The sequence below is a fragment of the Macrobrachium nipponense genome, chromosome 1, assembly GCF_015104395.2.
Source record: "Macrobrachium nipponense isolate FS-2020 chromosome 1, ASM1510439v2, whole genome shotgun sequence".
Lineage (NCBI taxonomy): Eukaryota > Metazoa > Arthropoda > Malacostraca > Decapoda > Palaemonidae > Macrobrachium > Macrobrachium nipponense.
Genome location: NC_087200.1, coordinates 178,829,404 through 178,849,433, shown reverse-complemented (window position 1 = coordinate 178,849,433; position 20,030 = coordinate 178,829,404). Strand labels below are relative to the sequence as shown.

The 20,030-nt window shown below is 36.1% G+C and overlaps 1 protein-coding gene across 1 annotated transcript; it reads right to left on the bottom strand.

Moving 5' to 3' along the window:
- Window positions 1–5,363: 5,363 nt before the first annotated feature.
- On the bottom strand, window positions 5,364–14,776 carry LOC135219873 (baculoviral IAP repeat-containing protein 6-like). The gene is made up of 5 exons (XM_064257008.1): window positions 13,872–14,776; window positions 13,504–13,617; window positions 12,505–12,693; window positions 12,219–12,353; window positions 5,364–7,124 (listed from the first exon to the last, which is right to left on the bottom strand). Exons 1-5 carry the CDS (start codon window positions 14,079–14,081, stop codon window positions 6,474–6,476), a joined length of 1,299 nt encoding a protein of 432 aa, XP_064113078.1. The 5' UTR covers window positions 14,082–14,776; the 3' UTR covers window positions 5,364–6,473.
- Window positions 14,777–20,030: the final 5,254 nt, after the last annotated feature.

Here is a 20,030-nt window from a genome sequence, read left to right as displayed (position 1 = left end):
ATGAAAATAAACTTACGTCAAATATAAAACCGCAATGAAGGCCACTCGATAACGGTGGGCGCAAAAGGGAAAAACTACTTGCCTACTGACAAAACGATAAGAAACGGCAAGCTGACGAAAAGAAAAAAGGGAAAATTCTTGAATGAAATAAACCAAACTTAAAAATAACAGGGGGGGGGGGGGGGGGGGACGGTGGATAAACGGCGAAGCACGAAATAAAGAAACGTGCTCAAATGAAGACCCCCGTGAAAAACATGAAAATAACAAAACATAAACGAAAATAGGATCGACTAAAAACTGCCACCCAAGAAATAAATAAATATATGTACTGAAATATCACACGTTACAAGCAGAGAGGAAGACCACTCGAATCGGTACAATTCAAGGATAAGCCGTAAAGGCGACTTGCCGCCCGCCCGCTCCTTATAAGTGACGCCTAATAAAATCCTAAATAAAGGCAAAACGAAAGGCAAATTCACTCTCTAAATATTGAAAAAGGGCGGAACCAGTACTTAACTTGGGTGAAGAGGTAGATTGACGATCCGTAACCAAGAATAAAAATAAAAGAACAAATAGCTAATTTGAACATACGAACACAATATGGCTATCGAAAAGTATGACGTCTCAGACGCCTTCAACGGGGTAGCTAGGTGTGACCTATGGGTCGGCTCCCCGTATTTAGGGTCTTTTGATGAGGAAAAGGCTAATTGGAGGGGTTGCTGTGGAGTGTTTAACACTCGCCCCAGTTTTATACCGACACCTTTTATATAGGTGAGCGAGTCAGAAGCTTCTGACATGTCCAATTTAGCAGTTCTCTGGTATTATAGCAATATTTTACTAGAAATAGTGCTAAAGCTGACATATTTCACTGGGCGACACGGCTTCCTCGCCCAGAAATAGATTTTTCCTACGTCAAAATCCCTTATATATATATATATATATATATATACACACATATATATATATACATACATATATCTGAAATAGACTTAAATGAGAAAGTCACCTTTCATATTTCTTATCCTTTCACAGCCACTTGTAATATGCTTACAGTAGTAGGTCTAGCCATACATGTGAAACTAATTTTAATTAATTTCTGTTTAGAAGAAATGACTAGCTTCAGAAAAATTAACCCAAGAAAGCTTAATGAAAGTAAGCCTTTCTTAACCCTTAAATGCCGAAGCGGTATTTTAAAAATCATCTCCCATATGCTGGCGGCGTTCGTGAGTGAGTGCCTAAGAGGAAATTTTTTTTTTTTTTTTTTTAAATCACAGCACTCATAGTTTTCAAGATTAAGAGTTCATTTTTGGCTCCTTTTTTGACATTGCCTGGAGTTTAGTATGCAACCATCAGAAATGAAAAAAAAATCATCATTTATAAATATCATTATCATATATAAATATTGGGATATATGACAGCGTGGAAAAAAAATTTCATATATAATTGTATACAAATCACGCTGTGAGCAAAACGGTTAAAGCTAACGAGTCAATTTTTTTCATTGTATTGTACACTAAATTGCAATCATTTTGGTATATAACACATTGTAAAACGATTAAGGCAACACAGAGAAAATATCACAAAATGATGCATGAATTCGTAAAGCGCGGACATAAAATAAATCATTTAGAAAAATTCACCATAAATCGAAATATTGTGCTAGAGACTTCCTGTTTGTTGCAAAATGAAGGTAATTGATTGAATATTACTAGACTGTAAGTTTTGTAGCTTACAATTTCAGTTTCCATTTTGGTTGTGTTAAATTTGACAGAAGGACGAATTTTTTCTATTTATCGTTATTTATATGAAAATATTTTAAAACTGATAAAAAGCTACAACCATGGGTTGTTTTTTGTTATCTTCTACATAAAATTGCGCACATTTTCATATATAAAACTTTATGTAACGGCCAATTTAAAATGGTGTAAACATTACGACAATTGGACGAAAAAATTTATGATTTTTTCGGAAGAGTTACCGCGCGGATGTAAGGAAAAAGTTTACTTCATAAATTCACCATAAAACAAAATATTGTGCTAGAGACTTACAATTTGTTGTAAAATAAAGGTAAATGATTGAATATTACTAGAATATAATAGTTTTAGTTTACAATTGCGTTTTTTACTATTTCAGTCGAGTCAAAGTTGACCGAAGGTTGAAATTTTGGCACATCATTATTTATATGAAAATATTTCAAAACTGATAAAAGCTACAACCATGGGTTGTTTTTTGTTGTATTCTACATGAAATTTCACAAATTTTCATATATAAAACTTTATGTAACGGCTAATATAAAATGGTGCAAACATTACGACAATCGGACAAAAAAATTTCTGATTTTTTTCAGAAGAGTTACCGCGCGGACGTAAGGAATTTTTTTTTTTCATAAATTCAACATAAATCCAAATATTGTGCTAAAGACTTCCAATTTGTTGCAAAATAAAGGTAAATGATTGAATATTACTAGAATGTAAGAGTTTTAGCTTACAATTAAGTTTTTTTACCATTTCGGTCAAGTCAAAGTTGACCGAAGGTTGATATTTTGGCACTTATAGTTATTTATATGAAAATATTTCAAAACTGATAAAAGTTACAACCATGGGTTGTTTTTAGTTATATTCTACATGAAATTGCGCACATTTCCACATATAAAACTTTATGTAACGGCTAATTTAAAATGGTGCAAACATTACGACAATCAGACGAAAAAATTTATGATTTTTTCGGAAAGAGTTACCGCGCGGACGTAAGGAAAAAGTTTTTTCATAAATTCACCATAAATCGAAATATTGTGCTAGAGACTTCCAATTTGTTGCAAAATGAAGGTAAATGATTGAATATTACTAAAATAGAAGAGTTTTAGCTTACAATTGCGTTTTTCGACCATTTCGGTAGAGTCAAAGTTGACCGAAGGTTGAAATTTTGGCACTTATCGTTATTTATATGAAAACATTTCAAAACTGATAAAAGCTACAATCATGAGTTCTTTTTAGTTGTATTCTACATAAAATTGCACACATTTTCATATATAAAACTTTATGTAACGGCTTATATAAAATGGTGCAAAAATTATGTCAATGTGACGAAATAATTTCAGAGATGTGTCGCTGACGTTTTTTTAGTGCGAGAAGAAAGAAATTCATGCTTGCGTGCCTGGGTAACGGTTGTAAACAAAACAACGCCTTGATCCGTGAGCTCCCAGCATCCCCCAAGGCGCGTGATTCAAAATTTTTCGCCTAGTAGGCCTATAACTATTTTTCGGCGAATTTTTTAAAAAACTTGTTCCTCGACATACCATACGTCCAATTGGCACCCGACAGACAATTTTCGTCGACGTTTAATACGTCTAATTGGCGTTAAAGGGTTAATGTACTAGTCAGTTTTGACTCCCACAGCTTTCCAACGTGCCCAAATGAAACAGGATGAGTAAATCATATCAAGCAATAATGAAAAGGATAAGAAAAAAGAACATGGTAAAAAAAAATAATGGGATAATCAAATAAAGCAGATTAATATATAAATTGTCGATTTAAATATTCATTCACATTACGTATCCAAGAGTAAACTGCTGAAAATAGACCTAGGCTAATCATGTTTGAGAATCAGAAGTCAGATTTAGCTAAGTGTCAATTTGCATTATTGTATTGATCAAAGAACAAAATTAGTTTAATTACAGATTGCTATTACAGACTATTGACACCTTAATGTTTTATTTATCGGCTGACAACTGTAGACCCTGAAAAGAAACAAATAATATGCCTTCCCCCTCAGGAAATGAAGATATCTTCTTTCCTGAGAGAGGAAAAAAATCATTTTTATCTGAAAGGATTAAGGGAAGGGAGAGAGCTGTATGACTTTTCCCCCGCCCCTCCAAAATGACGGGAAAGACGATACAGCAATAAACAACAGGACCAATGCAATCAAAGATCGTCCACCATCAAAATTCATGCTGAAGAAGTGGAGGAAAAATCCCGTGCTAGAAAGCCAAATTCTAGCATATAAACCTTGACTGCAACACAAACCCATAACGTCTCAAACATCCCAAATCACACATTTTCTGAAAGACTTAAAACATTATCACATTGCCAGATAATGTGAAGCAAGATATCAGAGGAAAAATAAACATTATTGTCTTAACACAAATGTGTGATATATCTTCAATATAACAAATGCAAAATGCTAAAGAACAAAATGTAGCTGGTCCCTCCTGCTGTGAAGGGCCAATATCCCCAAGAGAGACGGACCAGCATTATATATAAAACAGCAGATGGCGAAGCAGAAGGCATAGGTGTGAAGCACATCTACTGCAATTTGCATCTGTCCCAGAGGAAGCGTGAACATGGGAATCCTGGAAGGTCGTATAAATACGTTGGCGCTCACAGGACTTCTGGGCTGGATAAATATGAAACAAACCATGGGCTTATGAAAAAAAAAAAAAAAAACACCCAGCTTGCGGGGAGGAGGGCAAAGCAAAGGTCCACTCTCCAAGGAGGTCGAAGAAAGACTGAAGCGTCGCTGGATTCAAGTGCTCTCGCTCAATTTGCTCCACCTCAATGACACATTGGATGCCAGATGCCACAGATTCCTTGCATTGATAATCTTTGATTATTTTAACTGGGGTCCAGCAGGCACCAGATAATTTATCCAGTTGTTAAGACCAAAGGGTTTTTCCACATACGAACAACTGTTTATTCAAGAACAACAAAAAGATTGATTCAAGACACACCTGGTGGAGAATAGGTGAACAAGACAAATCATCTGGGTCAGCCAAGCATTCTTTTAATTTGAATGCTGACCTGCCTACTGGCACAAGGATATGTATAGTTATCTTTAATAGTAGGTAAGATTCATCAAAATTAATAATTTTATACATTAATACTAATCAAGTACTAAAGGTAAAACCAGCACTTACTAATGCATGAAGAAATTAGCAAAAAACAAAAATCAGTGAATGAGCCCTTTACCAAAAACATCCCCCCACACAGGTACTTCAGACTAACTTTGGTTCCTATTCTATGGAACAACATGTCTTTTCAAACTCATACATTTTTATTCTATTACAAACAACAATTATATGAAAGGTATAATTCAGAAAGTCCTCTAAAAGAATTTCCTTTTCATTTTGAGTGAATCAGTGTACAGTATACAGAATTCATAATCTTTTTAAAACTCTTGAATATAATATTGAAAAATAAAATCAAAGTACTTTTCCTTTAATATTAAGAGTAATTATGGATTTAATGAATCACCTGATGTCGAAAACATTACTATATGTAACAATAAACCTCCATTCACAAAGGATCAAATGCTACTGTCTTATCTGTGACATCATGAGGAATCATTTTAAAAAAAGGAAAAAATGATACATTCCTGTACATTTTAATGGCTAAATAACATTTAGATATATTTACAAAACTATGATAAGCTATACCAGGTGAATCAAGAGTCCAATTTACAAATTCTATAGATCACGATATGCAACGATGCTCATCTGATAGGCAAATTTCAATGCCACAATTCAGATGACTTGCTAATAATAAAGGCATGATGAATATACAGTACCTGAGAAATTATATAAACAAATCTAACAATCACAATCTACAAGTCACACTCAAAAAGGCATTTTATTTTTCTCTCATCACTTGTGATTACAAGAGCTGCACCAATCAGACTAAAGGATTGGTTGGCTTATCAAACAGAAACTAAAGGAATGGAAAAAAAAATCGGTCACTCTTTCTGAAAGTCCCATATACTATGCACATCAATTAAGATATGGTTAAGAAATAATTTGTACATCACCTATCCACATCTTTCATGTGTGTTAGTCAATACACTGCAGTATGAAAGATATGCTGGATTAGTCACACCGAACACATTTCACACACTGACTAGCAAAAAAAATAATAAAAAAAAGTCATGCAGACCATTGTTATATTACAGTGTATCTTTGTGTAAACATAATCACAACTAAACATGATGTATTCACTTTGTGGTGCTTACAAGCGCTTGCATCAGATCATAAATGCACAAAGATTTCAAAAAAGTATCTGCAAGAGGTTCATGATTCAACAAGTATCAACACTGTATTCATTCATTCCCTTTATTTCACTATCAGTTAAATCACAGTTATAATGAAAACCACAGTTTTCAGTATTCATTATCAAATATAAAATCTCAAGACGAAAGGCCAACACACAGCTTGGCTCCACCTACTACCAAATATAGGTCATCACACCCATCACTGGAATGTACTGTTCATAAATTGGGTTAGGGGAGCTCATTTCATAAAGAGAAAGCTTAAAAACCACAAAAATTATATATGAATGATGGAGTGTTCTTTCCAGAATTCTTGACACTAACAAAACATAAATGCTTTTGGAAATTATAAGTGCACAAAGTAAAGGCATGAAAAGTACTTTTGATGAAAGAAAGAGATATTGATAACAAACTACTGTATGCCTATACACTCTATGCTAGCAAGGCATTCCTGCTGAGGTGCTTTGTGAACTAGCAGTGTCTGCTGGCGTTGTTTCCTTCACAGAGGAAGTTATATGATTTACATGATTGCAAACTTGTCCATCAACATCTACTGTTTTGCAACTAGTGTCTAATTTGTCATTTTCACTTGTGAAGCAAGTTGTCTGCACAATGTCTGGTATTACCGAAACAATATCCTTATCCCCTAATGGAGAGGATGCTACACCAATACTAATCTCGTCCTCCGAATCTTGATTGAGTATGCCTTGCTGGACTGATTTCAACGAGGGCGAGCTACTTGTCGCTGATGTACTTGCAATACTTTTTGTGGCTGGGATTGCAGAATTATGATTCAGGTGTTTAGCATCACTGTGCGGTTTACTCATAAACAAATTAGCTCTAGATGTTTTTCTTGTTCTGGTACGAACTGGGCCCCCAGCCTGGCCTCCAGTTGCACCTTTCAATTCATTCTCAACTTCAGTATGTTGCTCCTCTCTTTCTTTTTCAGAAGTCAAAGTAGTATGGGGTTTTGTTAAAGTCGCCCTGCTGCTGCATGCATTCAAAAGACTAGAAGCAAGATGGAAACCTTCCAACCCGGGTGGTGGACTCATCTTTCTGAATTCATCCTTCAGCAACTGAAAACTTTTCTGCAAAGTAAAATTGGGATTACAATTCTTGTTGTGAACTGTTTGAATCACTTGGTTAAATAGTTTTCTTTCACAATATTTTATATTAAGTCACTTTCAACAATATAACAAAACCAGTATGATGATGTTATCTGTTTACACAAAATGGGCTGCTTTATTTATATACTCATAAAAAGACCTAGAAAAAATTTCCCTAGAAAATTTGTCCCATACTGTAACTGAATGTAGTCTACTCTGTGAACACATGCATGAACCTCACCTTAGTATTATCAAAATTTCTTAAGGATTCTGAATACAAAACCCTAAAGGGGAGGATATCACTTCTAGATGGTACTAAAAGTAATTTAGAAATTTCCGTTCAGTCCTTCATTCTAGTTTTTCACCTCAGCTGTTTGCAGTTTCCCTTCAGTCCTTGTTTTTTACCCCTAGCTGTTCAAATTTTTAACTATTTTATTCCAATTTCACCTTTGAAAACTACTTCCTTGAGTGAGAATTTGAGTAATTCTGACCCAACTCAATATTCCTTTCCTTATCAGTATTGGCAAAAATATAAGCCAAGACCTCAACTATATGATGCAAATAACAATAAAATGGCTTAAGAACAGATGGCATTCAACCTTGAAAAATAAATTGACCTTCATCCATACAAATTTAACGGTTATAAATCCTCTCGTGATCTGATGACGCGTAGCGCATCAATAAATTTTTTCCCATATGTGCACAAATGACACGCCGGGAGCGTCATATAGTTATTTTCAGGAAAAATTCAGGAAAAAAATGCGTCGATCATAGAAAACATTGACACCATTGGGTCAACAGATGATGAATCTCGAAGAAAATGCAAACCTGATGCCACTAGCTTACTTAGCTACAATACAAAACGTCAACATAAGTCCTAGGTTGGTAAATCTGAAAATTGCACTCTGTAAAAATTTTGCATTTTTTAATCAATTACAGCTCATTAGCAAACACATTTATAGCAAAATTGTTGCTTCCACGTGAAAGATCAAATATTTCTACGTGATTTAGGTATAAAAGAAACTCCTCAAACCTAATTATTATATTTTTCATGATTATTTCCCAAAAATATCTACGATTTTCTTTAATTTCATGTTCATCACATCGTTTTATTATTTCAAAGCCTCATAAAGATGTTCTGATTGCTTTAGGAAATAATTCAATCATTTGCTGACATAATAACACTAACCAGAAGCGTATATCAGTTATAGTTCCGACGTACCAAATTTTACCAAAAAACTTTTCCATGCTTGTGTGTGTTCTTTTCGGCCTGAGGGAAAAGTCATGTACCTTCACCCTTATATTTTCGGACTGTGTGCAAGAGGGTTAATAATGAAATATTATTCAACTAAATACAGATATCAGTACACCACTAAATAGCTATCTGCAATATATCACAAGCTATATATTTTAAATAAAGATGATCTATTTCCAAGAAAATCATAAGGAGACATATGCAACTGAAGCTGGTGAGTACTGTTAACTGCCTTGCTCCTATGTTCAATTATTGTAGAGTAGTATCTCCAATACACCCTTTGTTCACAAAGACAGTTGTGAGTCCTCTGACAATTTCTAATAAAAAGCATTTACCCTTTCTAGTTCAAGATACCTTACTTTTATCCAAATTCACCTTAACACCATTTGTCTTTAATTGTACCAGCTGAATCCAGGCTATATACTATGATAAGATGTTCTATACCGTAGGCTGTCCTAGCTAAGTGAGATGGATTAAATTAGAGGGAGAGATAAATATTAATGTGAATACTGTATTTTGACTGGAAACTAGAGTAATAAGTTATCATGTATAAAAACAAAAACAAAAATACTAGTCATTTACAGCATTCAATTTACTTTTAAGATACTTGTTGGAAAATTACACCCCGCTCAATTCAGGCAATGTATCAATAAGAGTAGTATTAAAACTATATAAGTCAGTTAAACTACACAGTACAGCCACCATACACAATCCATGTGAAGGAGCCTACAGAAGAGATAAAGAGGTAATTTACTTTTTAATATACAGACTTCCCATAATGACAAGTCTGTATTAACTGCTCAGATTTATGAACAGTTCTCCAACCAGTTTATGTTATATACAGTACAAGAAGTCTACATGTAAATGGCAGATTCCATCTGCTGACCTGCTCTTTTCATCTAATATGCTTTAAGGTTATTTTATTCCCAGAATGAATAAAACTGAAACATAAAATGTGATTATTGTGTTTACCAGTAAACTTACTATTTATTATTATTATAATTTGCCCAAGTGTTTATCCTGTGTTATATACATTGCCTATGCTCAAGGAAGCTGTGTTTGGATGGTGTAAGATTTCCTATATTTTCATATGCCATATATATAAATACCTGTATTTCCTTTACTTTACCATGGTAAGCTTTCTTTCTTTTCCCATTTTAAGCTGACAAACAGTCCTACTGTAGGCTCTTTAACTGCTGATCAGACAATTTTACTGACCTTATGACTACATCATTTCTGGGCAACAGTATTATCTCGGCTACTGAAATCTTTTCAACTTTCCACCCCTCCACTATTCAGGACCGACTCCTTTCCCCTCCCCTTTATCCTCCACTTCTGATGGATAACCCAGACTATGAAAATTAATTTATTAGGGCTTAATTTTGCTAACAAAATTAAAATAAAACTAAGTTCAATATAAGAAATTATGTATTTTAAAAATTGTGTATTTACACTAAGATTTTTTGTAAGTTTAAATAAATACAGCTACATAAACGACTGTCTTTTGATAAGTAATGTCTTTTGATAGGTAAAAGATTGTCTCTGATGACTAGGCTGCTGATTGTCTTTAGAGTTACCCTTGTGGCCCTGCCAGAGGGTTCATGAGATACCATTATTAAGAATTCTCACATAGCTGGAATAGGCCTGAGTAGTGCTTGTTGATGCAGAGATAGAGTATAAATGAACTCAAGACAGGAGGGCTCTTTATCCTGCCTTACAGTGATCACCTAGAGCAGTGGTTCCCAAACTATCTTACCTGACGGCACCTTTTTGCTTCCAGTAGACCCACACGCCCCCACTCCCTCTTTTGTTCATGTGAGATAATTCTTGCATTTATTTCTTAGCATTCTTCAAAAACAGATTTCTGTTTGTATTAAATTTTAATTATGAAAGCCACTCAAAAAAATAAAAGTACATTCCAGAGACATTTTTCTAAGTAACTTAAAACGAAACATTTGGTTCAAAGGGAGCGAAAAAAAAGTTTGAACATTAGCAAAGTGGCAAAATTGACTGGCAATTTTAAGAATAGATAATTTGAAAACATGGCATATATATGGCATATAATATTTGGAAAAGACTCAAGAGACTAAGGCACAATTTATGAACTAATTTATTTATGGATGGATGCTGCTGCTTTTTTCTCACAAGATTAGAAATTCTAGGATTGAAGGATGACAGCGCACAACACAAGTCATTTTCTACATCAAGTCGGTTGCGCTGTTTTGTTTTCAGGACAACAAGAGCTGAAAACCCTGCTTCACAAAGATAAGTAGGAGAAAAAGGAAGAATCACTAGAAGTGCTTCTTCATCTATTTTAGGTACATGGGGAGATATTTCACCGAAAACTCTTCTAACTTTGCAAGCCCCCTAGTTTGGGAACCACTGACCTAGAGGATTACTATACACCTTTCTTTCACTCTTATGGAGCACTTTGTGGGACCATTGCATAACTCCCCAAGGCCTCAAAGCAACTACCAAAAATAATTTTCCCTACAATAAACCTTTTTTGTGTAGGTAAAGTTGCTGTGTAAGTCTAGCCTATATTTAATGTGTAATACCACAGGAAAACAGATGGCAAATTATTAGTACAAAATTTATTCATGCATTGTCCGGGCACAAATGAAACTGTTTAAAAGAATCGTATACTATTTAGCATTAAGTATGGTGTGTCACAATAACCACTGGTGGTTCTTGTTCCTTTCGTTTACCTTTGTACCATTCTTCTACACTGTCTCGTCTGTGTCCCAACAATGCATGAATAAACATGAAAGCATTTGGTAATGATCTTCTAACCTTATTTTCCTGTATTTGCTTTTAAATACATACATATATATGTAAACGCAATATATGACATATAAGACCCAACCTTTTCTTTAAAAAAAAATACATACAGGGTCTTAATGCATAGTTGTTATTTGGTAGACTAAAGTTTACGATGCTGCAGACTACCAGTAGCACTTGTACCCAGCCAAGTTCCATAATACTGTAATATTACCAGTACTTACTCAGACATCATCATTATTCTTACCTTACCTTTGGGACTGACTGAAGGGCTGTAAAGTGCTCAAATCCATACACTGATCCAGCGAAAAACAGACACACACATGCATTGGACAGCAGAGACAAACATACTGAAAGGATGCATGGCAACATACTGTTCATTTACTCGATTTACAAAAAATAAATCCATACAGAATTTGGCACTTCTCTGTCATACCCCCAAAGAAAGAGAGGAAGAAGAGCAAACATTCTTCACCTAACATGATGCATGCACCTTCTCAAAATAAAAACATGAAAACTACATGCAATACTATACTGCATTAAATGTCAGTAAAAATACAGTAAATGTGTAGTGTTCTTCCAACACAATGTACACTATACATATGTGTATTTGTATATATATGTTAGCCTTACATGTCTACTTTACATAAAAATAGCAAACTAATATATTTAAGCTTATTAATTAAATTTACTGAAAATCTTATTCTAATATACAACCTACTTTCTGTTAATTTAAGCACTGAAATTAATGGTAATGGTTGGAGTTATCCATCAGATGCAGAACCAGGGAAATGTTAAACAATGTTTTCTGCTATACTTAAGCTGATTTTGTTTTCTCTTCTATATTACAGTAGAAATAAAAAAAATTATTTTTCTTGCTGTCCTAGTTGCAGTTGCATGCTCTGGATTAGTTTTTCTCTGCCAAACTACAGCTATATATTGTGAGTGCCTAAAAGTAAATAATCACAATTTTTAAAAAATATTCCCTTAGGAATTGGTGGAGATATCTATCTACCCATATATAAATTGCTGTTTGTTACCTTAAGACCAACAGTATTGTGGGCAATAGTTTTGCCTGCCCTTCTGTTTTCACTCAAGCTCTCCATATCAGTGATCCACCCTTCAACTTGTTCCATTATCTCCTTGTGCTTTAGCCAAAAGTGGCGTTCAATCACCTGGAGAAAAAAAATAAGATATTTTAAAATACACAAACTATGACACTTACTAAAAATTTTAAAAATCTAACTTTCCGTTCAATTACAAGATACAAACCCCAAAGATAAACCTTACATACTGCTTAAACATATAAATAGTGAAAAACATTACCTCTTTGAAACATGGAGAAGGACTACGAAGCTGATTCAGCATTGCCCATCTCACAGTTGCTGCACGGATATTGGCATCATATTCACGGGAGTTTTGCATTGCTGCAGGTGTTCCTCGTGACCTTTCATAGCCAGGTTCATTAAAGTAAGGCTCACTGACGAAAATCAGAGATTGTATAGATACTAGCACCTGCAATAACACTGACTTCATTAACAGACAGTTCATACAAAATGACAGTTCATACAAAATGATATTATACTGTATTTTGACACCTATATCACTTTCAACAGCTAATGCTGAACTACATAAAGATTACAAGCCTGATGGAGACCTTTCAATAATTAAATCTATACCTTAACAGCAACAATACCACTGACCTTTCCCAACAAAATCATTACAAATTTCTGCATTATTTTTCAATTTAATGTTCTAGTTTCTGTTACTGTCATTAACTTTCAAATGTTTCAAGTACTATATCATGTGATATCATCTTACCATTAAATAAATACTTTAAACCTTAGCCTTAAAGAACTGGTCCTCACTGTGAATCAGTAGTACTGTGGCCTCACTTTAAGCATGTGCACAATTGGTTTATCTTCCTCTGATGCTTTGAGTTGTTTGGATTCCATTTTCAGTGCTTCATTTTCTAGCTATTATTATTTTTCATTTCCCTTTTTGCATATTTTTAGTAATTTTCATCCAAGTTATGCTATTCAAATACTTTCTTTCAATGTTGGTGCTACTCTAGAATTTTGGCTAGTGGTCAGTAACCAGTTTAAAGTGCCTGGCTTTTTTTTACATTAATGGAATCTAGATTTAAGCTTTGGAGTTATCTTTCCCCCACAGTTCATAAATTGCTGTATAAGGTGACAATATTTCTTTATACACTAGTATTCCTTTTGTATTTTTCTTTGTGTGCTTTATTTATGAGCTATATTAAAGTACAGCAAGTGCAAGTATAGTACTTTAAAGAGGACAACTGATTATTTGAAACTGTACCTGAAGGAGTGATGAAGTTTGAGGATTCCACTTTTCCTCTGGTCTGCCATGCCAAGTATTTAGGATGCTTAAACAAACTTTCCCATCCTGATACAGGTTGGGGTTAAAACGTACCTGGAAAAAAATTCAAATTGCCTATGATAAATCTAGTCCTTGAGTAACCTATCTTGAAAAATTTCACAAAATAACTTAAGTTTGCATCAATGTAAATGTCAACAAAACAAGATTCAAAGTTTTATGTTCTGGGAAAGGGGTTGAGACTTATATATGTAGTACTGTGCAAAGTACATTGAAAATTACTCAATAATAAATTTCAAGATTAGGAATTAACATTATATGATGGAAATTTCTCCCTCTCAGAAACTTACCCGACCTTCCCCAGTTGTCTGTAAATTAATATGAAGTGGGGAGGTTGGATAGTCTACTGGGAAGTAAACATCAAATTCAAAGCAGCCATTGGCATATGGTGTATCTTCCGGTCCTGTAATAAGCACCTGCAAGAAAAGAAGTACAGTAATACTTTGGGTTACGAACCGATTAGTATACGAATTTTTTAACTTACGAAGTGACGCCCTCATTCTGGAATACGAATTTCACTTGGAATACGAATGCGCGAATTTCTATCATTTGAGGCCGCCTGCTTTGTTTACATCGGACATCGGATGAGCGTGGGATCTGCGAACGCATTTTTTTCGGCCAAAACTTAACGAGGGTCACGTGACTTCCTCCCACGCATCCCTTGACCCGTTTTAAACCATAACTCTTTCACTATCTCGCTGGCGAACGCATTTTTTTCGGCCAAAACTTAACGAGGGTCACGTGACTTCCTCCCACGCATCCCTTGACCCGTTTTAAACCATAACTCTTTCACTATCTCGCTGGTGTTAAGATTGAACGCATCTGTCCGTGATACGCTCTCAAATTTGTTTAGTGATTTGCGCACGTGTTGTGTTTCCGTGATAGTGCTTATATTACTATTACCCAAATACTAAAGACAATGGCTCCCAAGATGACGAAGGCAAGCAGCAAGAAGGAAAGCATAAGAAAGAAGGAGATGATTACAGTCGAAATGAAGAAGGAAATTATCCAAATGCATGATAAAGGCGAGCGCGTGAAAGACATTGCAGCATTCTTCAAGCGGTCGCAATCAACGATCTGCACTATTTTGAAGAAAAAAGAAGAAATTAAAGCCAGTAAAGCATCAAAAGGTGTCACAGTATTGACGAAACAACGGCCTTATATTCTCGATGATGTAGAAAATTTGCTCATGGTTTGGATAAACGAGAAGCAGCTGCAGGAGATTCCATAAGTGAGAGCATCATTTGCGAAAAGGCTCGTAAGATCTACGAAGATTTGAGTAAAAATGAGCCAGGCACATCAGCAGACAGTGAAAAAGACAGTTTTAAGGCGAGCCGTGGCTGGTTCGAGAATTTTAAGAGAAGGACTGGCATCCACAGTGTTGTTCGCCATGGTGAGGCTGCAAGCTCAGATACGAAGGCGGCAGAGGCTTACGTAAAAGAGTTTAAAAGGCTCGTGGATTCCGAGAAATACCTCCCCCAACAAGTCTTCAATTGCGACGAGACAGGGTTATTCTGGAAGAAGATGCCCAGGAGGACGTTCATTACGGCAGAAGAGAAGGCACTTCCCGGTCACAAGCCCATGAAAGACCGTCTAACCCTACTGTTTTGTGCTAATGCAAGCGGGGATTGCAAGGTTAAGCCTCTCCTCGTGTATCACTCGGAAAATCCACGCGCCTTTAAGAAAAACAACGTGCAGAAGAAGCTGTTGCATGTTATGTGGCGATCTAATACAAAGGCTTGGGTGACAAGGATCTTGTTCGCGAGTGGATGATAACGAGGTTTTTGGTCCCGAGGTGAAGAAGTATCTCGGGAGAAGGACCTCCCACTCAAAGCCTTACTTGTGATGGACAATGCTCCTGCCCATCCTCCATCCGTTGAAGAGGACTTACTGGATGAATTAAAGTTCATTAAAGTCAAGTTCTTGCCCGCCAACACCACTCCAATACTCCAGCCCATGGACCAGCAAGTTATCGCCAATTTCAAGAAATTGTATACGAAGGCTATGTTCCAGCGCTGCTTTGAGATGACGGAAGGCACCAACCTTACCCTCAGAGAGTTTTGGAAGGATCACTACTCTGTTTACAACTGCCTCAATCTGATTGACAAAGCCTGGCAGGGAATCACCAGGAGAACCCTCAATTCTGCATGGAAGAAACTGTGGCCCGACTGCGTTGCTGAACGAGATTTTGAGGGGTTCGAAACCGTCGAGAAGGGGGCAGTTGAAGACGAGATTGTATCCTTGGGCATGTCCTTAGGGCTGGAGGTTGACACGGACGACATCGAGGACCTCCTGACTGAGCATGGGCAGCAGCTGACGACCGACGAGCTGTTGGAGCTACACAAGGAGCAACAGAGACAGGTAACGGAGGAGATCTCATCTGAGGAGGAGGGGGAAGACGCTGCACAGTCGCTTCCTTCGAGCGAGATCAAGGATTTTTTGAAACACAGGGAAATTGTTAAAAGTTTTATCGAGAAAAATCACCCGAATAAGGCTGCGTCAGGGCGTGCAACAAATTTGTTTATCGATAATGGGGTGGGTCATTTCTATAAAATTTTAAAGAACAGGCAAAAGCAAGCCTCCATAGAAAAATATTTTTTCAAAATTGTGAAAGACGACACAGTGTCGCGTAAGCGTAAAATTAGTGATTGTAGTGAACGGTGCTCTCTAGAGAAAGAACCAGAAAGTCTTCCAGAAGTGTTCACGGAGGGAGATTTCCCCCCAAGCCATAACCCTCTCCTCCTCACCCTTCCCCTCCTCCCGTCTCCGTCAAGCCAGCAGCCACACTCGCCAAAGGTAAAGTTCAGGTTTTACTGTGCATGCATATTAAATCTAGTGTTTATATTTAATTTCATTCTTCAATTTTATAATTTTATGTAATTCCTACACGAATTTTCAACCTTAGTGAACAAAAATAAATGGAAAAATATGAATTGAAATGGTCATTCATGGTCGGGTGGAACGCATTATTTGCTTTTTATAACATTCTTATGGGAAAATCCATTTAGGTTACGAATTTTTTAGGTTACGAAGCAGGTTCTGGAACGGATTAAATTCGTAACCCAAGGTATTACTGTATTTCAATGACACCATGAATGAACAAGTTGTGTTTTCAGACAGTAAATAAGGAAATAAACAAATAGGTGATAGCCAGTCCTGTTTGTATTGTTGATAAAGTAAATCTCCTCTCATACATGACAGGCAAAAAGGGTGTTCTCAAAAAACTTGTGCACAATTCTTCAAAAATTCAATGATTGGATACAATGATAATGCCAAAAGTGTCAAAAAATGTCTCTACAAATGTGCAAATGTTGTGTGGACGAATTTTTTGGGTATACATAACTTGTTAGTAAATTTCAAGAATCCGAGGATTTATGGTAAACGCAAGTTCTAGGGCTTAAATGTTAGTAACATCTCATAGTTGAAACGACTCAAAAATACAAAGCAAGGAGTAATTAGGAAAAAATGGCAGAAATAATTAACAAAATGATGAACAGTAAAAGAGCAAAATAATCATAAAAATGGGGACAAATTATGACTTGAACCAAATAAGCACTTGTATACAACATGGTCAGAATTCTCATACACACCATCTCATCAAAAGAGCAACTTCATGTGAAGATGCTAATCATGATGGTGACTATGTAACATTGAGTGACTAAACAGATTAATATTAAGATATAATTGCCTGCATTCAGATTTCTCCATGACAATTCTTTTTCACTTCAACTAAAGCAGCACTGTTTTGTCTTTTTTTCCCCTAGTTTCTTTTAACCTCTTCCCACCTAAAGGTTAACTTTCTCAACTTTTTCTTTTTCCAAGATTCACCTCACTTTAAATAATGCCTATGGGCCAATCCTACAAAAGTCTAAATGGAACTCAAAGTCTGGTTTAAAAAAGATCACTAGAAAATGTTATTAAAAATATAAGAGAAGTGGAACTGCACAAGCCAAAGTTATTTACAAATGTGCTGTGGCCAAGCAAAATAAATATTTAAAAAAGGCAAAAAAAAGTGTCATGGATGTGCTACATAAATGGCATTAGCTCAAAAACACCATCCATAATGCTCTGGAAGAAAATTTAAAAACTAACTAGCAAGTTTGTCCCTGAACCTCTGCCTACCCTTATAGAAATGGTGACTTAATTAGCCAACCAGAGAAGGTTGCAGAAAAATTAGAATATTTAGTGGTGAGAACTATTCTCAAGAATTCCAAAACATTATAAATGCCCAGATTTCTCTTAAGTGAAAATTCTGAACCATATAATACAAAATTTACACTGCAGGAATTCAAAGTTGCATTGCTGAACACCAAACCATCAGCCCCTGGTGAAGATAAAATACTTTATGAAATACTGAAACATCCCCCACCTATAGCGAAGGATCAAAATCAGAAGATGGAGTGGACTGTGCAGTGGTGTGTGAGGGAGAATCATATATAAAAAAAGTTTCCAGACTCCTCATCCATATTCACTGCTGAAGCAACAGCCATAGTTGATGCTTTAAAATCTTGCATCTGGTAAGAACTTTAAATCCGCAATAATATATAGTGACTCAAGGAAAGTTTTAGAAGCCCTAAAGAAATTTAACCCTACCCATCCCTTAATTAAAAAAGCTTAGGAATGGCTTTTTTATCCTTTTGTTCGCCACAAATCAGTAAGTTTTGTTGGGTTCCTGGGCACACAGGTATAGAACAGAAAGAACTGACGGATAGTGAAGCAAAAGATGCTGCAAGATGTGATTTCTTAAACTAATAAGGTGCCACATTTGGATATGCACCCAATCATTAGAAGATACATAAGAAATGGCAGCAGAGATGGACTATCCCCATTTTATGCACAATTAGGAAGTACGGAAATATTGGAAAAAATATTGACTTTTGGAGTTTGGGTTTTAATCGTAACAGAAGATTCAAGATCATCCTAACTCAGCTTAGGATTGGCCATACCCGCTTCACCCACTTATATTTTAGAGGGAGCCAGTGCCCCAATTTGTGCTCACTGTAATGGTCTGCTTTCCACTGAGCACATGCTGGTGCACTGTCCTACATTTATTCACCTTACAGTAAAATGTGTTCTTTCATGGCCAGTATTCCATGGCCAGTATTTTTTATTGAAATACTTTCTTCTTCACTATTATTTGCAGCCAAGTTTCATCAATGTTGCTAATACACGATAATTTTTAGTAATTAGCAGTGGAAAATTTTTTTTTTCTTAGGTTCAGCTTAAATTTAGCAGTATGTTATTACTAATTTATATATATATAATATATATATATATATATGTAATAGTGTGGCACAGTGTCGTTATTCCAAAAGGCAATAACTTAATAATACTTAAGAAAAAGGCACGAAACGGATAATAAGGAGAAGAGAAAAGGGAAAATACGATAATGATTTTTCTTAGCGAAGGGATTTTGTTACTCCAAACATTAGGCTTTTAGCCATTAGACATCTGGTTTTCATCTCCCCCAAAAAAGCCTCTGTCCGTACCACGCGATTAGTTGACCAACAAGGAGATTATGGTCGATGAGGGATATCGCCCAGGCATATTCGAGAAATTGGAAACTACTCTCATTAGCGCCTATGACTAATCGCCGTTCCCTTCGTGAACAGGTCAGAGAGAGCCATCTGGCATACGTTAAAAAGGAATTCTATGACCCGTTGTTCAAAGGAGGGAGTGCCGAACTCTTAAGTGCTCCACCCTCCCAAATAAATAGGCCTCTAGTATCGACGAATCAAAAGCCATGAGTGTTGGTCATAAGACAGCCCAAAAGGGTATCAACGAATGACCTATGAGGTTACCAAGGCATACGCCCCTAAGAAGCCAGGACATGAAGAGGAGGCGTATACAAATTCAAAGCCTACGAATTACTGTAGAAGACCTGACAGGAAGGCGGTCTCGTATGAAGTTAGCAGCCACTAAGACACAAAAAGTCTTTCAGAAAATGCCACACCCAGTCAGAATCCAAAAATCCAAAGGCGGGGCTAAGGAGATTCAACTGAACAAAAAGGCGAGACGAGAGAGAGCAGGCAGAAAAGGAAGCAGAGAAGGGGAACAGAGAAGCCAAGAGAGAGAACAACCGGGAGCCTGAGGGGAGAACTGCAGTGGCATGGCCGTGAAACAGAGAAGGACAGAAGAATCCCCAGAAGAAAACGAACAGGTGCAAAAGTGTGGTGTCGAAGCAATCAAAGACAGTGAAAGTGACAATCAATACTCAGTAAATTTCCCTCGTGCCTATAGACTCGTAATTGCAACAAGTGCCAATTAAGTTTTATCAGTCCAAGAGCCCAGTAACTCAGAAGGTGGAAAACAGGTGTAAGAACCCCTAACGAAGAATAAACTTAATGCAAAGAAACATATCAATTAATTTCTCATCCTAACAGAACCCCTTTACCTAATTCCCCAAAGTACAGCCTCCACGGCACACGTTACCTTAGATCTGTGCAAAG